The sequence below is a fragment of the Macrosteles quadrilineatus genome, unplaced genomic scaffold (assembly GCF_028750875.1).
Source record: "Macrosteles quadrilineatus isolate MER2022 unplaced genomic scaffold, UCM_ALF_1.0 Scaffold_2__2_contigs__length_208266976, whole genome shotgun sequence".
In the NCBI taxonomy this organism is placed as follows: Eukaryota; Metazoa; Arthropoda; class Insecta; order Hemiptera; family Cicadellidae; genus Macrosteles; species Macrosteles quadrilineatus.
The window spans coordinates 142,143,928-142,165,777 of record NW_026542595.1 but is presented as its reverse complement, the minus strand read 5'-3'; the positions used below and the strand labels follow the sequence as shown (position 1 = coordinate 142,165,777).

General features: G+C 33.7%; 1 protein-coding gene across 1 annotated transcript; it reads left to right on the top strand.

Moving 5' to 3' along the window:
* Positions 1-6,484: 6,484 nt before the first annotated feature.
* LOC128986379 (uncharacterized) lies at positions 6,485-20,980 on the top strand. Its single transcript, XM_054406730.1, has 3 exons — positions 6,485-6,543; positions 19,448-19,829; positions 20,698-20,980. Exons 1-3 carry the CDS (start codon positions 6,526-6,528, stop codon positions 20,778-20,780), a joined length of 483 nt encoding a protein of 160 aa, XP_054262705.1. The 5' UTR covers positions 6,485-6,525; the 3' UTR covers positions 20,781-20,980.
* Positions 20,981-21,850: the final 870 nt, after the last annotated feature.

The following is a 21,850-nucleotide window of genomic DNA, read 5'->3' as shown; positions in this document are numbered from 1 at the left end:
AACCTTCTAAAATCCTTCCTAAATCTTCTAAACCTGCTAATAAGTAAGTGAACTTTTCATCTTCAAAACGTACTTACCTCTACACTGATTCCATCAGAACCCCTCAATGCCTAAATTTCGCGTGTCATTTCTGTTTCTAATGCTGTGAAACGTTTCATTACTCCATCACTTGTTATTATAATCTTTTCAGAAAGTTTAATTCTTTTTGTGATCTAGCCTTGGTGTAAAAAATCTAAATCGACTGTGAAGTATTGTATGTTTCCTAGATTTCGGTACCACAAAAACGTCAAATTGTCAACAATTAATTGTTACTTATGTTTTATAAGACTTCAATAACTAAAATTTTCTATAAGTTTATTAGTCGTCAAGGTAATTTTAGTGAAAGGTTATATTTTTTTAAACCTGAAAGATATGTGTAGAAAATTAGTTAGCTAAGTACCGTATGTATGTCTGAATTTTATACACCCACCAGCTTAAATAAACTCATAATAATGTGCGGTAAAATGTGCTAAGCGAGAAAAACTAGTTTTAAATGAGAAGGATAATTGCGTCAAATCAAAATAAACAAGGATTGGAATTAGTTCCTTTGGAAGAAAGTTCGTAGAAATAACAAATATTACCACTAATAAACTCTATGATAGGTCATGTTAATATTTTTTCTTTTACTAACACAATGGTTCATACAAAGGGGTGTATTTTTTCGTCACCCAACACCAATGCTTGATTTCTTAAAATATCAAACTACTGTTAAGGCTTTGCTAAACTACAAAGTTGTATGTTTCAGACCCAAGTCTACCAGATGCCATACTTGTTCGTAAAATATTATTAACAGTTAGTGAACTCTTCTTTACATACGAGGACAATAATTAAGAGTTGCATCTTTTAAAAAACAGACCTGCAAAACGGGTTTTCAAAGAACGTCAAAGATTTTAACTTTTCGTTCCCTTTACATTTACAAAACCTTGCCCTTCCTGAAACAAAACATTATCAACAAGGTCAATATTTTTCACAACCATGATTATAGTTTAAGAACTTCTTAATCTTCCTATCCCTGTCGATCATACTTTTGATCGATAAACTACGTTTGCAATGCAGTAAAATATTTTAAACAATCCAACGCATGTAAAGCCAGTGTAAGGCCACCTAAAATTAAAAAGGAATTCAAAATAATTTCTTAAAAATAAATCCTACTACAGCATCCGTAAGTTCCTGGCTGATAGCTAGCATTTAAATCATCCTTAGACAAAATAAGTTTTGTAAAGTATATATATAAATAATATATCTCACTTCGGTTAATGTATGAACAACATTAACCACCATAAACCTAAATGGAGGTCCTCTCAAAAACATCGAAGTACAAATTCATAAGTAAGTAAAATTAGTCAAAAGAAATTTACAATGTGGCGTCACTTTGAAACAGCAGTTTCAGTGGTTGGCGGTTCTATTGGTAGTGTAACCAATGGTAGGACGTGCAGCGCCAATAGCATTTTTATTGGTCAATTTAAGCATTGGTCATATATCTCAGCCGTCGTGGTCCAGCATGTTGTAAAAACGGATCTAGTTAGGTAAAGAGAGGAAAAGTACAATTTTAGTTGAACTAAATAACAATATTGATTTATTTACGTAGTTTCAAGTCCTGAGGATTTTTGTTATGACTAATACTTGTTATTCTATCCCTTTATAGGTACGGATTCCTTTAGTGTAGGTTTTAGCTCACCTTAATCAATCTCCGGCCGTTGAAAGAAATCTTAATCTTAACTATTTGATCCACTGTTAACGGCATTAGCAATTTGTGAGTGGATTTAAGTTGGAGCAATTAAATATTTAGCTGATTTTACTTGTATTTTTAAAGGAATGGATTTAGATTGAGAGACAGTTGAAGGGGCTTGAACCGTTTCATACCAACGTACAATGTGTGTTGTCTTCAAAGATTTTTTGATATGAATTGGCAAGATAATCCTTACGTACTTTTGTACTCTCACGATCTGCCTTTATACTATAAAGTCGTCCTTATGCGTGACCATGACGACCTCCAACAACGCATATTCAAGTCACGGTGGTCTAATTAGATGTTTGTAACGTATTGTACACGTTCACTTCTGCATGACTCCAAGACTGCGGATGCTGCTAGTAGACTCTTAATCCTTATTTCAAGCCTTTTTAGTGAATTTCTCTGCAGGGAAGTAGCTTTTACTGTAGCATGATCATACCTACACTCGGGACAAATGTACTTTTTCATTTTGATGTCCCCAGATTCCAAAATACTATTCGTCCAAATTTGTATATACAGGGTGGAAAAGTTAAAATATAAAAATATATATTATAAAGATAGAGCTGCAAAGTCATGGGCCTTAAAAAGTATTTTAAAACATTATTTAATGGTGCGCTACCTACCTCCTCAGCAGGACGGACGCTAGGAGTCAGAAGAAAATGTAAGCAGCTCAATATGTACTTCAAATTAAAGGTTTTTATTAGAAAAACTGCAATGACATGAATTTGAGCTCAAAAGACCAACTGAGTCTTTTAACCATAATGGCAGCCGTACAATGATTCAAAATTGCAAATTCAAGTAATCTTTGAATTGATGCCATTTTTGACTCGGCTGTCTATTTTATTTTGGGTTTGCGCCAATGTATTTAACTAACATAGACCTTTAATTTGATGTACTTATCGACCTAGCTTACATTTAATATTTTCTCTTGACTACTAGCGGGCCGCCCCCCTGAGGAGGTAGCGTATCACTGAATGCTGTTTTTGATATTATTTTAAAAGTTTCTCCAACCATTGATTTTGGATTAAGGGAGTAAACATCTCACACTATTGCTGAAGCTTAAATTAATGTGTGAAATACATTGTTTTGTAAATTATAAATTTAAAGTGTGTGCGACGGTTGATAAATTATATAGATGTACTGTATTAGTTTTAAGTTGGTAGAAAAAAATTCAAAGTCACTTAAACATTCAAACATAAATACACATCAAAACTAATTTGATTGATCCATAATCGACCAACAGCATTGTTGGCTGTTGCTTTGTTGTCTATTACGTTTAGAATAATTAGTAATTGGTTACTCTGGCTCATCAAGAACTGTTTGATGCACTACCTAGTGACATGGTTTAGGTACAGAAATATCTTCACACAACACAAACAACCTAGGTACATATTACCCCCCCCCCCCCAAACTGTGGGGGATAATTAGGGGTCGTGTTGTAACGAGGGTAATTGTGATACATGGCTTTGTGGCCTAAAATGGATTTAGGTTGAGCTTAGAGCTGCTTTCAGGTCCATAAACTATTAGGCCTATGGATACAAATTTGTTTAGTAGATAATACAAGTTACTGATTTTTTTGAGTTTTTTTAGTTCAAATGAAGTTATAAATTCAATTTTGTAATATTTTGGTTATTTTTATGAAACTATTCTGTTTTGTTATTCTGTTTTGTCTATGTTGTATTTCACTAAAACTAATATCTAGCTTTATGTATTAGTTGAAACCGTAATTCCACCTATGGGGCCCTTTTACTCATTTAGGACTAAGTATCTGTGGACAGTCTGTCCATTTAAGACTATTTTAATAAGTGAAAAAGTATTTGCCTGCCACTAAACGAATTACTGTAATCTTTTCTTTCATAGTAACGGTAGGTTGCGAACCACGCCAGTTTTAATTTTTCCTAAGATGCTAGGCACGAGCCCGTGATGTTTTTTTTTCACATTACTTAGGCTAAACCTAGGGGTTGCGGATTTATCACTTAGATAAAATCCATTGGTGAATTGGGAGGATTTGAACTCGGGACCTCAGGGACAAAAGTCCCGCGCTATTCCACTAGACCAGCTCACTCCCCAACCATTTGTTGTTTTTTTTTTGTTGTTTTTTTGTTATTTTATTCGATTTTTTTTTACTAAATACTACAACTCCTAATATTTCTCTTCCGACGAAAGAATAATTAGTTTATAAAAGCTAAGGATTACCACGTAATGATTAGGCCTATCCACATAATTTTACTTAAAATTGTATACTTAGAATAATAGAACAGAATCAATTTTACACTAACAAGTAGAATCCAATTACACCAAACAACATGTGTTTAACTTGTTTCAGTAATTGTCTAAAGTAAACTTTAGCAGACTAATTGCTACAGAACAAAGTGGCATTGAACCGATAAACATAAATTATGTAAATTGCTTCAACGTTGCGTGACGTCGAATAATTGGTTAACTACGTTCAGATAATGTGTCACATAGAACGAGGGGATTAATCTATTAAATTGATATGTTGTAAAAAGATTCGTGACCGGCAACATTTGAGCAGAAATGTCATTGACCATGGATAATGCAGAATGTTTTTTTCTCGTCCAATCATTGAATCCAAGTATAATTTAGGTCCAGTAGGCATTATTATAATAGCGATAATAATTTAATAGCAATAAATGATTCTCCAGTTTCTCCATGAAATTATTTACAACGCGTTCTTTACTCTTTGTTCTATAATGATAGGACAAACAATAGTTGTTCATGCATAGATTGTTTAGCTTGGTTGAAGTTGAAATAGTTCAAAGTTGGTAAAACAATTACAAAGAAATACCTTTTGATGATAATAAATATCAAAAGTCACTGTACGTACAAAAAAAATTAGTACTACTGGCAACCGTCGAAGTAACTAACAGTGCGCAGTTGAGCTGTCAACTATAATCTAAAGTCACGTCAGCTACAATCAAGTCAGCGTAGAAGAAATCGAAGATTGCAAACCGATGCTCTTAGTAACACTCCTTAGGGAAAGATTCAAAGAGAGTTCTAAAACTGCACTTTGCTTTTATAATGATGACTTCACCCTCAACTTACTTTAATGCTTTTTACATTCAAATGGCGTTTGCAGTTCCCATTTGAATTGAATTAAAACTCATAGTGCAAGGGGTAAACTTGTCATAAAATTTGTTTTACGAAGTGAAGATTTTTTTTTAAGTATCGTAGCATTTTATCATGATCTTAATACCTAAGCAACAAAAACTAAGACACCACTTATTGCAGTTTTGTGTTGTTGCTGCCATCATAGTAAAGAACGAGTAACTTGTCTACTATCTCAACAATTTACTTGTGGCCACTCTCCTAATTAGAATGTTTTACAAAAGACTTTAGAGTAATATTCACTCATTTATCGGTGAATATTTTATGTTTTGGCGATATTTTATGAGGTAATGGGCATTTTGTGGTACATTTATAGAAGGATGATAAATATATAAATTTCTTTAGCTTTACTTGGAGACAATTTAAGGCAACACTCGAAGCTATTAAATTTAAGTAACAGTACGAATCAACCTTAAACTTGGACGAAATCAATAGAAAAAATGTATAATTATTGGGCAGCTTTGAAGTCTGAAAATATCGGAATATAAAACATCGTCTAATATCCACTAATGAAAAACGATATTTAGGATGGTAGGCATACAGTTTAGCTTTTAACGTTAATACATACTATGCTGATGTAATCAAAGTTCAATTAATTAACTTTCAATTAATGATATTTCATATTATGCGTTGAGTAAATCAACAAGTCACACTCCTTTATCGTTGCTACGTGCCACTTAGTACCATCAGTGTTAATGAACAATTTATTCCCTGTGCCTGCAGAAACATTGAACCATTCCCATCACAAAGCTATTGAGCGTCGTTGCTTGCTCTTTGACACTCTAACCAATCAATACATTTAACTACTCTAATTAAAGGAGCAAAATAAAAGTAGTATGTAGTACCGAATGGCACCGAAATTAAAATCTTTGACACCGTGTCCCGTTTGGGAACACATGCAAAGTTGAAAGATACGTTTTGAGTTAAGCTAAATTGTACATAGCCGAGTGGTTACAGTGCTGACCTTCAGATCTGAAGTTTGCTGGTTCGATTCCAAGCAAGATACAATGAATACAATGAATACAATGAATTTATTTGGCCAATCAACAACAGCATTGTTACAGGCTATGTCTATGTAACATAAAATAAAATAAATATTTTATTTTAAGAATAAAATATCCCTGTATAAGATCAATTCTGTACACCGATGCCATTTGTTATTGGGCAACCACTCAATGATGCAATTCAACAAAAGATTGCCTTTAGACAAGACCAGGGTTTGGACCGTTCCCTTCCAAATATATTTTACACTCCACAGTTGTAGATATACAAAAAATAAACACTCACTCACAAGTTACTAATATAGTTACATAAGTGTAGTTACTAATATTCCTAATAGAGTTAACAAAAATACAAAACATTATAAATATGGACCCTATATTTCAGCCTTCCAACAAACACTTAAGTATCTTGACTCACATTTTTTATGATCAGTAGCCATTGAGACTAAAGGTATTCATTTGAGATTTGACGTCCCATCTCTTTGATGTCTGTCTGAAGTATCCTCCACCAGGATGCTGTCTTCTGCCCAAGGCCTTCTGGAGGTTAAAAACCAGCTCATTGACAATCTTCTGTATATATAGCAACAACTCCTCAGGTTCATCAGTGATAGTGAATCTACCATCATGTACTCTCCAGTCCTGGTACGTAGAGGGAGTTTTGTCTAAGGGATAATAATGTTTTAACTATGACTAATTTAGATAACGGTTGAAATTACAAAAATACTGTTTTAGTTTGAGATGATCATAGTAGTGTCAAGGTTTTATGGATTGTGATTTATTTTAAATTATTCTACACAGTTAATTGGTATGACATTTTTAGTGGGAAAATGTTAAAATAATATTTTTATTAAAGATCATGGTACTGACTATTTTTCTGGTTTAGTGGAGGAAGGTTTATTACCAAGAATTGAAGAGATTTAGAGGTTTTTAGGCAGATTCAAATTATTCTTATGGACGTACAACAATGAGTTGTAAGCATACATGAATTTTATTGTTATCAATCGGTAGGTTCGTGTGTAAAAGCTGGAAATGGAGTTAAAGACGTAGATAGTAGAAAGTCATCACGATGAGTAAATCCTCCAAAAAGACTTGACTTATTAGTGAAGAAGGAAGATAACATATTATCTAGGGTTTATTTACTAAAAAATAATTTAATAATACATCAAATATGTGCATCAATATGACTTATTGGTCATAAATAAATAGCAAGTGAATAGTTAACTTGGTTTAATCAAGGCTTCAGATTTTGTAAGCACAATAACAATTACTGTATTTTAATTATTGTAAAAGTAATAGTAATTCAGTCGAACCTCTATAAGATGAATTTCAAGGGGTAGGGGGGAAATTCGTATTATCGAGGTATTCTTAATAAGGGGGTTTGTTTTATCGAGGTTATTTACTGCTTAGTTGTCTTATAGAGGTTTCTCCTCGTGCCAAACACTGATTGAAAAAGGAAGAGGGATGAGTGGGGTTCATGTTTAGAAAAGCTTCGGTTTGTTTTGTAAACTACGTACTCCATAGTACTGTACGTACAGTAGTGTTAAAAACAAACGGAAGCTAATATCATGAGAAATTCATCTTATAGAGGTTGCATTCGTCTTGTAGAGGTTTTGTGCTAAGAAAATTCGTTGCATAGAGGTTAATTAGTCCTAGCCCATGTCACAAACAAATTCGTCTTATGGAGGTTTTCGACCTAATTACTACGTTGTATAAAGGTGTTTTACCATTGACCTTTATGAAAGTTTCAAGGGGGTCTAAACAAATTCACCTTCGTTTTACATAATTCATTTTACAGAGGTTCGTACCAACCTTCGAACCTCGCTTCGACTGTAACAACAACATCATAAAACAGTACAGCATTTGTTAAATAGGTATAACAAAAGAATATCATTATTGATTTTCCCAACAATCTCCTAAAGAGTAAAACACCTTCTCCAATCCAAGCCTTTACATAAGTTTTAAATTTTGTTAAAGAAAATAGTATTTGTTTTATGTTTTACGGTAGCTTGAAGACCAGATTTAAGAAAAATAAATTCTAATGTTCATTGCTTTTGGAACAAGTGTTGTAAGGGTAATTTGTATTTTTTTATAGTATTTAGTATTGTAGGCCTAACCATACAAAATTAATATATTTCTCTATTTTTAAAGAGTAGTATTTAAAAGAATCAGAGATTCTCAAAACAGTATTTTTATATAATAGTATGGACCAAGCAATTTTTAATTTTTTTTTGCACAACGATCTCTTGGATCTTTGCATAGCCAAAAATAATTAAAAATGTCACATACAGTTAGATCATGAAAGGCTTTTTCAGTGAGTTTTAGTTAAACAAACATTAATCTCAAAATTTGGCACATATGCTTAAATGAGAGCCTCTTGGAATACCAAGAAGACGTGCTTAAACTTAATGTAAGATATTAGATAACAATATTTTGACATGGTGCCTTTTCAAAAAAATCGTAACTGAGCATTCCAACTCCTTAGTTTGTGATGTAAGGTGGCAAAAGAACCATACCAAACACACATCCAACAGTAGGCCTACAGTATTGGAAAATATTATCCATTACTAAAGGCTTTTCTGAAATTGGTTGAATAAATTAAATTAAAAATAATAAGTTCATTCATTCTAAAAAAAAACAAAATAAACGAATCATGTCTCTTATTTCAATACGTTAAGGATTTTTGTTTGTTATTTGAATCGGGACAGCTATAAATGTATAGCATATTTGATGGAAGGGTGGGGGGTCTTGACCTATCTAAAGTGCTTGCAGTTTTTAGATGTATAAATATAAAACCTTTTAACCATTTTTAAGAATATTAAGTGTAAAAACGCATGATGGAAAAAATCAAAGATATTTCTAGTAGAATTGTATTATAATTTATTTATGGGCTCTGATGTAAACATTCTATCCATTTGGACCAGCTGTTAGACAATTATTTCATCCAAAAAGGACATAGGCCACTCACAAAGTGTGTGCTCGAATCAGAAATTATATTTTTCTACAGTTACCTGACAAAGTGGGCTTTTTTTGTACTGATTATAGCACTCAAAGTAGCTAATTGCTGCATTTACTTACTTTTGCCACACTCATTTTACTTTTGACGCACTCATGTCTTTGCCGCACTCCAGTATTCCAACTGAACAACAAAAAACAATGTGCTTTTATTAGCAGTGTTGGGAAGTAGCGCGCTACAAGTAGTGACGCTACAGTAGCGCGCTACTTTTTATGTAGCGTTAGCTGTAGCTACACTACTTTTAAGATTTTGTAGCTTTAGCCGTAACTAGCTACATTTTTAAAGTAGTTGTAGCGGAATTTTAGCTACTTTTCTCGCTACATTAACATTGATTGAGATAGTGATTTTTATCACATCCTTACGTGAAACAACCTCTTTCAAACTAAAATTTTCAAGAACATTAGGCCTACTTTCTTGGCTTCATACAGCTGGTCGCAGCCGTTTCATTACCTATTACAACGTTGCGTGGACATGAAGGCCATTATCTGAGTGTTATCCACATTTTTGGCTCTCATTTCCTTCATTTGATACTCTATGATTACTGTCAGATAAAATAAAATCGCTAGATGCAGACGATGTTTAAACGTTACCGGTGACGAGAGAAGCTATTGAATGCTTGCAAGTGATTGACAGGGAAATTAGTAGGCCTAATCAATTTAGTTTCTTTATTTTATCGATATTTTCAACTTGCGTTTTAATGGAAACCAACATTAAGTATTAAAATAATGAGAAAGCTGGTCTATAAACCTTTGCTTCATAGTGCGTGGAACAAGTGTAAAAATCTTTCACTTCCGGACACCAGCACCATACTTTGGGAATCGGCTAAATACATGTAAAAGAGTGAAAATCAACCGAGAGGCAAGCTTTAAAATAATAAGGTCACGGCAGTGACGTCATCAAAATGGCCGCTCAGCCAATTATAATAACAATCACGGAAACCGCGTAACCGATTTTGACGTATGACATCTTATTTGAAAGGTCTTATCATCTATATAAATAAAATTACAGTTTTGTCTGTACATTGAGTAGAATCATGCATTTTTTGGTTATTTTTACGTTTCATAGCCTGCGAAAGCCGAAACGAGTCTTATCTCAATTTCTGTCTGTCTCTTTGTCTTTCTGTCATTCTGTCTGTGACGCCAAAATGTCATTTTACGCGGCCTACTCCTAAAAAACTAGAGTACCGATCAAGGTTCAAATCATTTTTCTGTATTTACTGGATTGGTGAGAGTGTCTTTGGCTATAAAAACATGGCCTCTCTTCTTTGAAGACAAACTATAGAACCATCAAAGCCCCAATTTTGTTCGATTTTTGTCAAATTTTCTTCCAATGTTTACTATTACATTTTATGAAATAATGATCAGCTCTTTGGATTAGTTCTCACTTCTAGCTAGCTGTCACTGATATGTTTACATTAAATACTGTTTACAAATACCGCAACCATTTCCGATTAAGTTTTATAAGCACATCCAAACCAAGTGAGATTAAAAACGTTGTACCTTAACCGGTTTAATTAATTTCAAGTTCAACGATTGTTGTTGAGTTTTGATAACCGGGGAAAAGACCGTGAATCAGTGTTGTATAGTGCTGGGAAACTTACATTTTTTAATCATCGTCACCAATAGCTTACAAAAAACGTTTACACTCATTGACACTTGAAGAAGGACATTCGTGTAAAGTGCAAAGTAAAAAATCACAACTGCAGTGGGTGATCGTGGATGTGTTGCTGCGATCTTGGAAGATCTTTAACTTACAGATGTAGCTAAACTCGCTTTTCCAATGTGTCACTTTTGGTTTATACTTACCTCTTTGTGCTGCAATCGCTGGACCATACCGCAATCGCTGGACCATAACCTGGAATCTGATCCGATGGTCAACAACAATGCAAAACTATTGACTCCTGCAGACTCCAGTCTTAAGGCTATCACAATTAATTATTGTTTTAGGGATTTTTTTTATGGAAACAGTAGAGACATTTAAGTTTATACGTGTTTTGAATTATTTTGATATTTTGTTTACAAATTTAATTTGCCTTTAATAAACAGCGGTAAATAATAGTGGACGTCTTTCTATAAAAACACCTTTACTTACAAAAATATTTATCCTCGCCAAATTCTATATCTTGACAGGGGGTAAAATTCCAACCAGTACACTAGTACACTCTAGGTTATAATTTAATTTGTTCTGATTAAATTCACAATCGCAAATAAGATGCGTTTAATTCCATCTTTGATTTATTCAACTCCACAACTCAGGTTGTGCAACTCAAAAGTTCGCGGTAAGAATTTTACCCACTATGCTGTAACTAGACCTTACAGACAGAGACTGCTCCTCATTTTTTTTCTCACTGGGTGACAATGACAGACAAGTTTAGTACCGTAGGCCTACTATTTTGAAGACGAAACCTTCCCGAACGGAACGACGGAACGTTAAAATTTAAGACATTTATAATTTTATTTTATGAACAGAATTTTTTTTATATTAGTAAACGTTCATTCGACTTTTTCATTATCAGCAAGATTGGTTAGTTTGGATAGGTTTAAAAAATCTAAAATTTAATTTGAGACATTTATAATTTTACTAGCTGTAACCCGCGGGCTTTGCCCCGTTTAACTTCTTAATTTTCAAGATTATCTCGTTCGCATGCCTCAATCACGTCCTGGTTGAAGTTTGTTCGCTACGCTCACTCACCTTTAGGTTGGAGCTCGTTCGCTACGCTCACTCACCTTTAGGTTGGAGCTCGTTCGCTGCGCTCACTTGCCTTCAGGTTAGCTCGTTCGCTACGCTAATTTTTGACAGCGACAGTGTTCGTGAGATCGTGCAGTGATTTTTCTTGGTCCTAGGACGCTAGGCACGAGCCCGGGATTGTTTTTCACATTACTTCAGGCTAGACCTAGGGGTTGCGGCATTATCACTAAAATAACATCCATTGGTGATTTGGCGGGATTGGAATCCGGGACCTCACGGACCGAAGTCCCGTGCTCTAATCACTACACTAGCTCGCTCCCCATCGATCGTGCAGTGATAGTGAAAACAATTTGCCGCTTTCAGTTTGGCTATGCACGGTATCTACCTAGGTTCTGTTGACAAAAATTTTAACGTAACCATATAAAAGTTCCAACGAAATTCAGAAAAGCTAAGAAAGTGGCTGGATCCTTATCAAATCTAGAAAATATACTCCTAAAATGTTTGATTTTACCAAATATACGAGGTGTTAGCTCGTCCTACGTACGGGAATTCAGTAGTCAGTTAAAACCGTGTACAATTCAGATCAGCTAGTTTACACATATAAAGACAAAGTTTCTTGCAGTTTAATGTGAAAAATCATCTTGTAAACAAATGTTGTGTGACCAAATATGTTTTTATTCCATCATAGGCCTATACGATATGAATTTTAAATCCGATAATTTTACAATAAAACAGCAATTCTGCAATTATTATGATGTAAAAAGCGTTGAAGTGAGATTTGCGGCTGATTAGCACAGACGCACACTGATTATAAGTAGCCTACAGTAGAGAGAGTAATAGTGGTTTGTATTCATTGGTAATAGTCAATTGAGAAGTGTATACACCTAGTCAACGATACAACCTTCCATAGCATACCTGCCTCTTCCATAATTATTATCACCACAATACAACTACTATACTCAATTTCCAATAGGTCTGAATGAAACGACCTAAAATAAAACGATAATATCCAATAAAATTCACAGTACACATAATTTAACTTTGGTGTCCTAACATCAAAACTAATCGTCACACCTATCCTTTATATCAATTTCACTGCATTAATTGCTAAATAAAAAAGTGTAAACAAAGAAAACTAAAAACAATAACAGTTTGTTTTGAAACAGCTGTTTGGTTCAAATAACATTCATTATTTGAAAAAAAGAACTGGTCACATGTAGCAGGAATATAAAAAGTAAACACGCAGTAAAGCTAATTACGTAATTGTCAATGTTTATTATCCATACCGTCATCAGTTCTATCCTTGATAATTACCCAGCCTCATTGAATAAATGTAGGCTACATAGTAATTTCCTATATTAGTTAATTTAAACTACAATATATTTATAGTTGAAATAAAAGTGATATTTTCACGTTTGGGGGCGCTGATATATGCACCCCCAAACGTAACCACAACTGAACACGATTTCATAAAAGGATGGTTTGTCTAATTGCAGTATCCTAGGTCAATGTTGACGTTGTGTTCAATCTATGTCATCCATCTGTTTATCTCTGTATAAAACCCGGCTGAGGTTGGGGTGGTAATTTAAAATCGTGATTCCTGATTATTCTTGATCTTCTTTTTATAACATCAATATTTCCGGGCCTAATCCAAACAAAGTTAAAGCAGACAAACATTAATTGTAAACAAAAAGCTACCATGAAGAATTAAAACATGTAAACATTGTTATTTTTCTAATATTTCCTTGAAAAGTGGAGCAGTAAAATAATTTGCAGTTATCCTTTTTTATTAAGACTCGAGTACAGAGCCTCGATTTGTACTGTGGTTTAATTGATTTTGGTCTAAACTATTTTAAACTGTGGTCTAAATATCTCTACTAACATTACTTATTTCCTATAATCAATGACAAAATAAGAGTAAATAAAATAACCTCATAGTTCCATAGTTTATATTTAACAAGCTGTTAGTTAAAACAAATTATATTGCTCTAAAACAAATCGAAGATTACGAAGATTGCTTTAAAAATAATTTGAACATCCTAGTATTTTACCATGTATATTTAATTAATCTGTCATCCTCTTACAGATGAATTGAACCACAGATAATATAACCCCTACTAGTAGGGGCTATATTATCTGTGATTGAACGTATCAATGATTAGCATTACATATAGTATAAATAAGTCAACCCTAAGTATGTCTTTACATTTTTATCCAAATGCTGAATTTGTGACACAAAAGCCGAATGTTTACAGCTGTTTTGTTAAGCAAATTATTTTATGCCAAAAGCTAGTTTAGAATTTTAGCGTCGGCTGCTAGACTTTTTAAAAATTAATTTCTAAAAAACTGGGACTATAAACTAAAATTATGGCTTCGACATTCCCTAGTTCTCAAAATTATCTTTCTTTCAACACGAAAATCCGTCGAGTGGTTGATTCAGAATTGTGAAATAAAAAAACACTGTTTCGTTTTAATATTGTAGACAGATGATGCGTAAGCGTTCGGCACGGCACGGTGGTGGGGGTGTTCCGATGGGGAAGGTCTCGTTGATTGATTTAAGTTAATAAGCCAATCATCGACCTCACAAGTATGAAGTTCGACTTTCGGCTTTTCAAATAATTATTTAAAATAAAATAATGATAATCTTAATAAAGTTATCCTTGAGGCCAAGGGGGGTGTGATGTAAAAGCTACTCAAAAATCACTGCGAGAGTCGTAAACCAAAACGGCTGATTTACCTAATTGCCAGAGGTTTTTTTAAATGAAAAAAAATTTGAAATGTCATTAATAAATTACATGATAATTTCTTAGTAAATATAAATTTTGTCTATTGTACTAAAGGCAATTAGAATTATGGATAAAATGTCTCAACAACAGATAGTGGATTGAAAATTGGATATCAGCGTTACCTAGCGGTGACTAGACGGACTGTGGCGAACGTGACTACTAGTGACACCTAGCGGTAACTGGGCAAACTAACATCGATGTACTAAATTGGCAATCTCATACACTAAAACAAGCGCGTTTACGGAAAACAAAAAAAAACGTTTATTTTATTTTCGTTTGAGGATTTATATTTTTGTGATTTTACGTTAAACATCTAATAAATGTCTATTTCAATCCGAGCAAAGTTCGGTCTCCTGGCAAAATTCTAATAAAATTTGTGGAACAGTAAATAACAATATTGTTTTTAGGATTTTTTACCAGTCACTATACCAGTGCTTACAACGGGATCAGAACGTAAAGGAGACAATGCTGGTTCTTTGAAAATTAAATAATGAAATAATGAGTGTATTCCTTCAAAACAAATAAATACAAAATAATACAGTCACTTGGAACTACGTTGCCACATTATCTAGTAATCGTGGCAAACGCGGGCAAACGTAAAATGCCGTATTTGGTTTTACAAATCTAGAAATGAAATTCAACTATAAGTTATCTTAATATAAGTCTATGTTTGTTAACTCATGAGCACTTAGGCTACCTGGGAGTACATAAAAGTGGTACTGGTGCACCTATGACAATATTGTATGTTTAAACCTATATTTTATGTTTATAAGATACGCTCATTTATGTACATTCATTTTTTTACATATTGGAAGCAAATTGTGGAAATCCCGAATCCTACAACTATCTGTAGTGTATAAGAAATCATTGATTGTTATTAATCTATCTATACTATTATAAAATACCCCCGCCGCAGCAAACCTGCAGACTAAGCGAATTTCCATATGACTGATTGGATTTACACTGAAATGTCTACTTAAAAATATAACATTTATTCTCTATTTAAATAGAATTAGTTTAACTAGTAATTAGGTTTGCTGCATCAGGGAGGGTGAAACTGTTTTTTTTTTTTTTTTTTTGTAAAACGTTAATAGTTAGTAAGAAATAAAAACATTTTCCAAATTTGATCAAAATATGTTCATAAACAAGCAAACTACAACAATTTACTTATTCTCCATAAGAATAACATGGGAATTTTAAATTTAAAATTTTTTGGAATTTTCTCCGTAACCATTAGGCGCATAATAACGCTTCAATATACTAAATTATTTGTTTTTTTAAGCTCTACAAAATGGTTTGGAAAGAAATTGCTAAATTTTATGTTTTTTGGGTCAAAAATGGGAAAAACCTATTTTTACCCCATAAAACCCCCCGTAAACCCCCGTTCCCATGGTCCGATCATGCTGGATCGCGAACTCGTTCGAATAAACATAGGTTTACACGTTTGTACCAAATTTCATCAAAATCGGATCATTTTTGCTCGAGTTATCGTGCTAACGGACACACACATATATATATATATATATATATATATATATATATATATATATATATAAATTTAGTATATATATATATGAATTTGAACGGATGGTGTTTTTGGCCTCTAGGGACCTCAAAATGAAAAAAAAAATCGGTCCCGCGTCCAGGTCTTACCATGAGTACTACGGTAATAGCTTATTCCCTATATGGGAAATTCGCTAAAAGAGGTGGTTGCTGTATGTGTGTATGTGTGTATGGGAAAAGTAAACTCGAAAAATACTGGTCGGATTGGGCTGAAATTTGGCATGATGATAGCTCACATTCCCGATTAACATATAGGCATATTCTTATTTCAAAAATCCTTTCGGGCTCCGCCCCAGTGGCTCTGGAGTTTCCCATGTTAACCTTATGAGAAATGGAATTATTGAATCTTAACAGCTGTTAAGTTGGTTCTGTTCTATGATGTTCAATAGCATTAAAGTTACAAGGATTACCAACAGGGTGCAGCACTATTATTTCTTTTACATTTATGACAACAGCTAATTTGCAACCAAAAGGTGAGTGAGCGTAGCGAACGAACTTCAACCTGGAGGCGAGTTAGCGTAGCGAACGAGCTAACCTGAAGGCAAGTGAGCGCAGCGAACGAGCTCCAACCTAAAGGTGAGTGAGCGTAGCGAACGAGCTCCAACCTAAAGGTGAGTGAGCGTAGCGAACTAACTTCAACCAGGACGTGATTGAGCCATGCGAACGAGATAATCTTGAAAATTAAGAAGTTAAACGGGGCAAAGCCCGCGGGTTACAGCTAGTGTTACATAAAATAACCACACATACAAAAATAATACTTACAAATAACACGAACGCTTCAATTTACTATGGCCTCCTTTTAATACTTTTTAATACTTTTCATTGAAATGGCGACCATACAAAGTAGGTATTTAAAGCCATGTTATGGATGCAGATGAGTGTAGGATGAGTAGCGCGATCTTTTAGTCTTGTTAGTGACGTAGGCCGACATATTCCTTAGACACAGCTGTTAATTAATTGCCCATATGCTAATAATGGTATTATTAGCTAATATAGCTAATAATGGCAACTAAGGGACCTAGTAGTGGAATCAGAACCACATTTTTGCCTTGGTATTAACAAATTGGTCTAATATCAGGATAGTACTGCGGACAAAGAGTTTAACAGTAAATCTACTGGTTTTCGACAGTAATTATCAGGATAATACTGCGGATAGTCGTAGTACTCACAAGTCGCATCCACAGTGCATGCCTATAAATATCCACAATTCGTGACCTCCTAGTAGTTTGATTGGACGACACCACCGTCCCAGTCTGCATATATTTATAGTAACTTTTACTATAAGTATGTTTCAAATTGTGCAAAAGGAATTTACTTATAAATCCGGATACAATCTGAATGATTTTCCTAAAGCAGATGGAATTAGTGGTTAGTAATAAATATTGACTCTTTCCGTAACATGATAGACTAATTATATGAACTCATTCTCCCATATAGTGAAAGTGGCTTTGGTATGAAACAAACTCATGAAGAAACAATTATAAGACTCCTAAAAAACCTTTTGGGCAACCTAAAGCCGATAAAAAGAAAGGTAGAAAATATTGTGTTAAACGAATTCATCAATCACGTTTTTTAGGGAACACAATCGTCATACTTATTATTGCTTATCCTCCCTTCATATAACTAAGATTTTAATGACTTCATTCTATCCAACGCAGTTAGCTGAATTTACATAAAACCTCAAGATTAACCGTCGATTTCGACGGGACGGGGTTCCACTAGTAATATTATAAATATGAAAGTTTGTGTGTTTGTTTGTTTGTTTGTTTGTTTGAAGTTCAATCACGCATTAACTAATGGACGGATTGGGCTAAAATCTGGCATGACGATAGTTCATATTCCCGATTAACATATAGGCATATTCTTATCTCAAAAGTCCGTTCGGGCTCCGCCCCAGTGGCTCTGTAGTTAAGAGTATGTTAACCTTATGAGTATTCATATTTAAAGGGAATTAAAGAATTTAGTCAGCTGTTCCAACTAAAAAGTTTGTTCTATGATATGCAAAAGTATTAAAAAGTTATGGGATTTACCAACAGGGTGCAGCACTATTATTTTTTTGCATTTATGAAAACAGCTAATTTGAACTAAGCATCAACAAAATACTGTGATAGGCAATGAGAACTGTCAAAATTGGATTGTTAAGAGTTATGTTTATTTTTTTAAATGCATGAATAATTTCGCTTTTAACATTAAAAATAAAGAAAGGCAATAAATTCCAGTTTCAGTAGGCTAGGCTCTGTAACACAAAAAAATATTTTTAAATAATCGTTTTACAGTTTTAGTGTTTTTAATTGTTGATATAAGACATATCTATAAATGAATGTACAATTAAGAAATAAAATTAGCTTTTCAAAATAGTTTGGTTGTATGTCCTTTGAACTCAATGAAATTTACATATACGATGCTTAAAAATATAAATAATGCAATAATTTACAAATAAGTACTAACTTTGACTATTAATACAACGTACTAAATATGAACGAACACCCAACTATTTTGGTTGTGTTGTTGTAATGTTAGGTTTATGATGCCAACAAATTAAATATAATCTTAGGAATAAGTTGTTTTCCAAGTAATGTTAAATACAACACTGACATTTTGTTGTTTGAGTGTTTGTTCAAAAACATTTTGTTGATATTAATTTTACATTTACCTAATGTGCGTGGAATAAAAGAAACGTCTTTGGAAAAGTCTTAGCGAAAAATTAGCTTCCCCAACACTGTTTATTAGGCACGTAATACGTGTACGCTTCAAAATAAGTTGGCAAAATACTACCTTTGACTATTAGTATCCAATAGTCAATGATACTACCTACGACTACGATCAGCTGGTGCAGTGTTTCCATTTCGTTCAACGCTTGGATTTAACCTAACCTAAAACGTGTTGTTTAGTGTTTGAAAGACTAATTATTTCTATGCTTTATAGGACGAATACTAGAAAAACCCCGGTATGATGGACCATAAACATAAACAAATGACGTTTTTGGCCCGAAATTAAACAAAACCATATGTTAATTAATGCTATTAGAATAGGGGTTTTGTTTACTTTCGGGTCAAAAACGTCATTTGTTTAAGTTTATGATACATACCGGTATTTTTCTAGTATTCATGCTTTATAGTAACTGTAGGAAAAATATAATGTGTGTAACACGAGCGCAAAGTGTCACATTGCACACTAGTTACACAAATAACTATTCATCCTTTAGTTTTTTACTGTAATAGTTCATGTGATATGAAAGATAATATAGTTACAATCAAGAGATGACCTATCAGTTTTTGTGGCTTGGTAAAAAGGTTGCATAATGGCCTTTAGTGCACTCTGTGGGTGGATCGACTCAACTAGATACGTTCATTTTTACTGTAAAGCTCTTTCCGGCTTAAACAAGTTGATGGAAATCTATTTTTATTTATAGTCAAAAATACCATAACCTAAATTGCTTTTGCAAAGAGTGTTGTTTCATAATGAATCCTGAAAATCTAAATATTTTCTTTTTCAGTGTATTGCAGCCCTAGTGATGGTTTTGGTGGGAGTTTCCCACCAAGAGCCAATTCCAGGGGGTGGCCAGTTCCAAGGAGGGGGAGGTGGAGGCTATCTTCCAGGGCAAGGTGGAAACGGTGGACATGGAGGGCAAGGGGGGAGTTTCGGTGGTCAAAGTGGAGGTTTTGGAGGCCAAGGAGGTGGTTTTGGAGGCCAAGGAAAAGGTCAGGGTAACGGAGGGGGAGGCTTTGGTAATCAAGGAAGAGGTTTCGGTGGTTCTGAAGGATCAGATGGCAGATATGGATTCAACATTGTAGACACTGACGACAGATACGGCTACGAAGCCAACATCCCTGGTGCTAAATCCAACTACTTTCTCCTTGGAGCAAATAGAGGACCAGGTCTGTATTGAAATTATTTACTTCAGTAATGAAAACTAAGACTGCTTGTTAACTTTGAGGTAATGATAGTAGTAGACACTCCATCTAATAAATTTGTTGGAAGTTTTAGAATAGAAGTTAACTTTAATTAAGACATTGACACAGTGTACTGATTTAAATTACCGATTTATAAACACGCCAACGTTTAAACAACACCAAAATGATCACCTATTGCTATATCCATTCTATAACTTATTGAAACTGAAAGCTTAAGGGAGAAAATATAATGTTAAATAGTACTAAAGCTCTAATAAGAAAATAGGCTACAGTGTAATTGATCTACAAACCTTAGATGGTATGTCTACTTCAGTATTGAGTATCCAAAATGTAATTTATATATTTGTACAGTTTTAGTTTTGCAATAAATTTATTGAGATTCCATTTTTCATGACAGTTTTCTACAGTACATATAAATAAAATTGATATATTCATTTTAAGAACCAAATCTACTTCCTAACCCCCATGCAAAGCTTATGACACAACCAGAGTATAAGAATATGCTATTACATTTTCTTTACATAGTACAGTTAATTTTATATAGATGCGCATATTTTTCTCAGTTAAAATACGATATATTGCCCACAATGTCTTAGTTTCAAGTTACACTGTACTATTTAGCTACATTTTTTTATATTTGGAATACGAATACTTAGACTTTCACAATGTTTAACCATGTTGAAGGTAGTTGCACTTTATACGGACTTGTGGATTTACCAGGTGATAGATTGAGAAAAGAATGGGATAAGCTACAAGTTGTCTATAGTGTAATTTTACAGCTAAATTGATTTATTAAATATAGTAAATATTTGACATTTTATATGTATTGCAGGGGCTAAACGCAGCGGTGGGAGCGGCAGCAGTGGTATCGGCAGCGGTGGTAGCGGCGGTGGTGGTAGCTACGGCAGTTGGTGAACATTCTGATCTGTTGCTCATTATTCTTCCATATCCAATATGAGGGAAAAGTTGTAATATCTTATGAAAGAAATATTTTCTAACAACATGTTTAAATTTGTTTTGAATCGAAATAATTGTACAAGAATTCCTATGTTTTATAAGTGTTTTGTATCTATCGAACGAAATTCTTCAATAAAATCGTCCTCAGTAGTTTAAAAGTGAGTGTTTTGTCCAATGAAAAACCAGGATCCAGTTACAGACCATCAAAAATCTACTGTCAGCTGATGTAGCCCATGTACAACTTATTGTATGACAATTTTATGGTATGTACATCAAATTACAAATTTGCTGGAGGATTTTCGATTAAATATTTTTTCTATGCCTAAAAATGAGTGTTAACATATTAATCAATTAAAAGAGAAAAAATATTTGCTCACAGTCGCCTATATTTATTTAAATAACGCCTAGCCAATTATAAACTCATTCAGATATTTTTTTATTGATTTGTTATTATCTGTTCATCAGTCATCACAAGCTATGTTGCTGAAAGCTTTATGATTTAATGTAAACTTGGTTAGTTAAAAATCCATACACTATCAAAACTTTAACAATTAACGTTGTAGTTTACTCTAGATTTGCGTTTGCAATGGGGGGCTTGAGAGAATTCGGTTCTTTATATTTACGGTATGCTGTAGTATTACAGATATAGTATAGTATATACAGTATAGTATTACACATCTACCGTAGCCATTCTGTGTTCTAACTCTGGACCTGAACAATATAAAAAAGTAAATTATCAAACATTCACACAATATCACAAATTATGTATTAATTATGTTATTAAAAACATAAACATTACTGTAAAAAATCCTACTTTGACAGTTCTCATAGTGTTGCGACGCTACCTTCTGCACTGGAAAAAAAATAAATATTAAAAGTGCAGTCGTCGCAACCGTTTGCCGGGGATAGCTCAGCCTACGATGGCTGGGTAAAGTTCCAGGGTCTGCGATAAGGTCAGGGAAACCACTAGGCCAATAGCCGGGTCTAACCGGTATAGGACTGGCTCATACACGGGCACTGTGAACAAG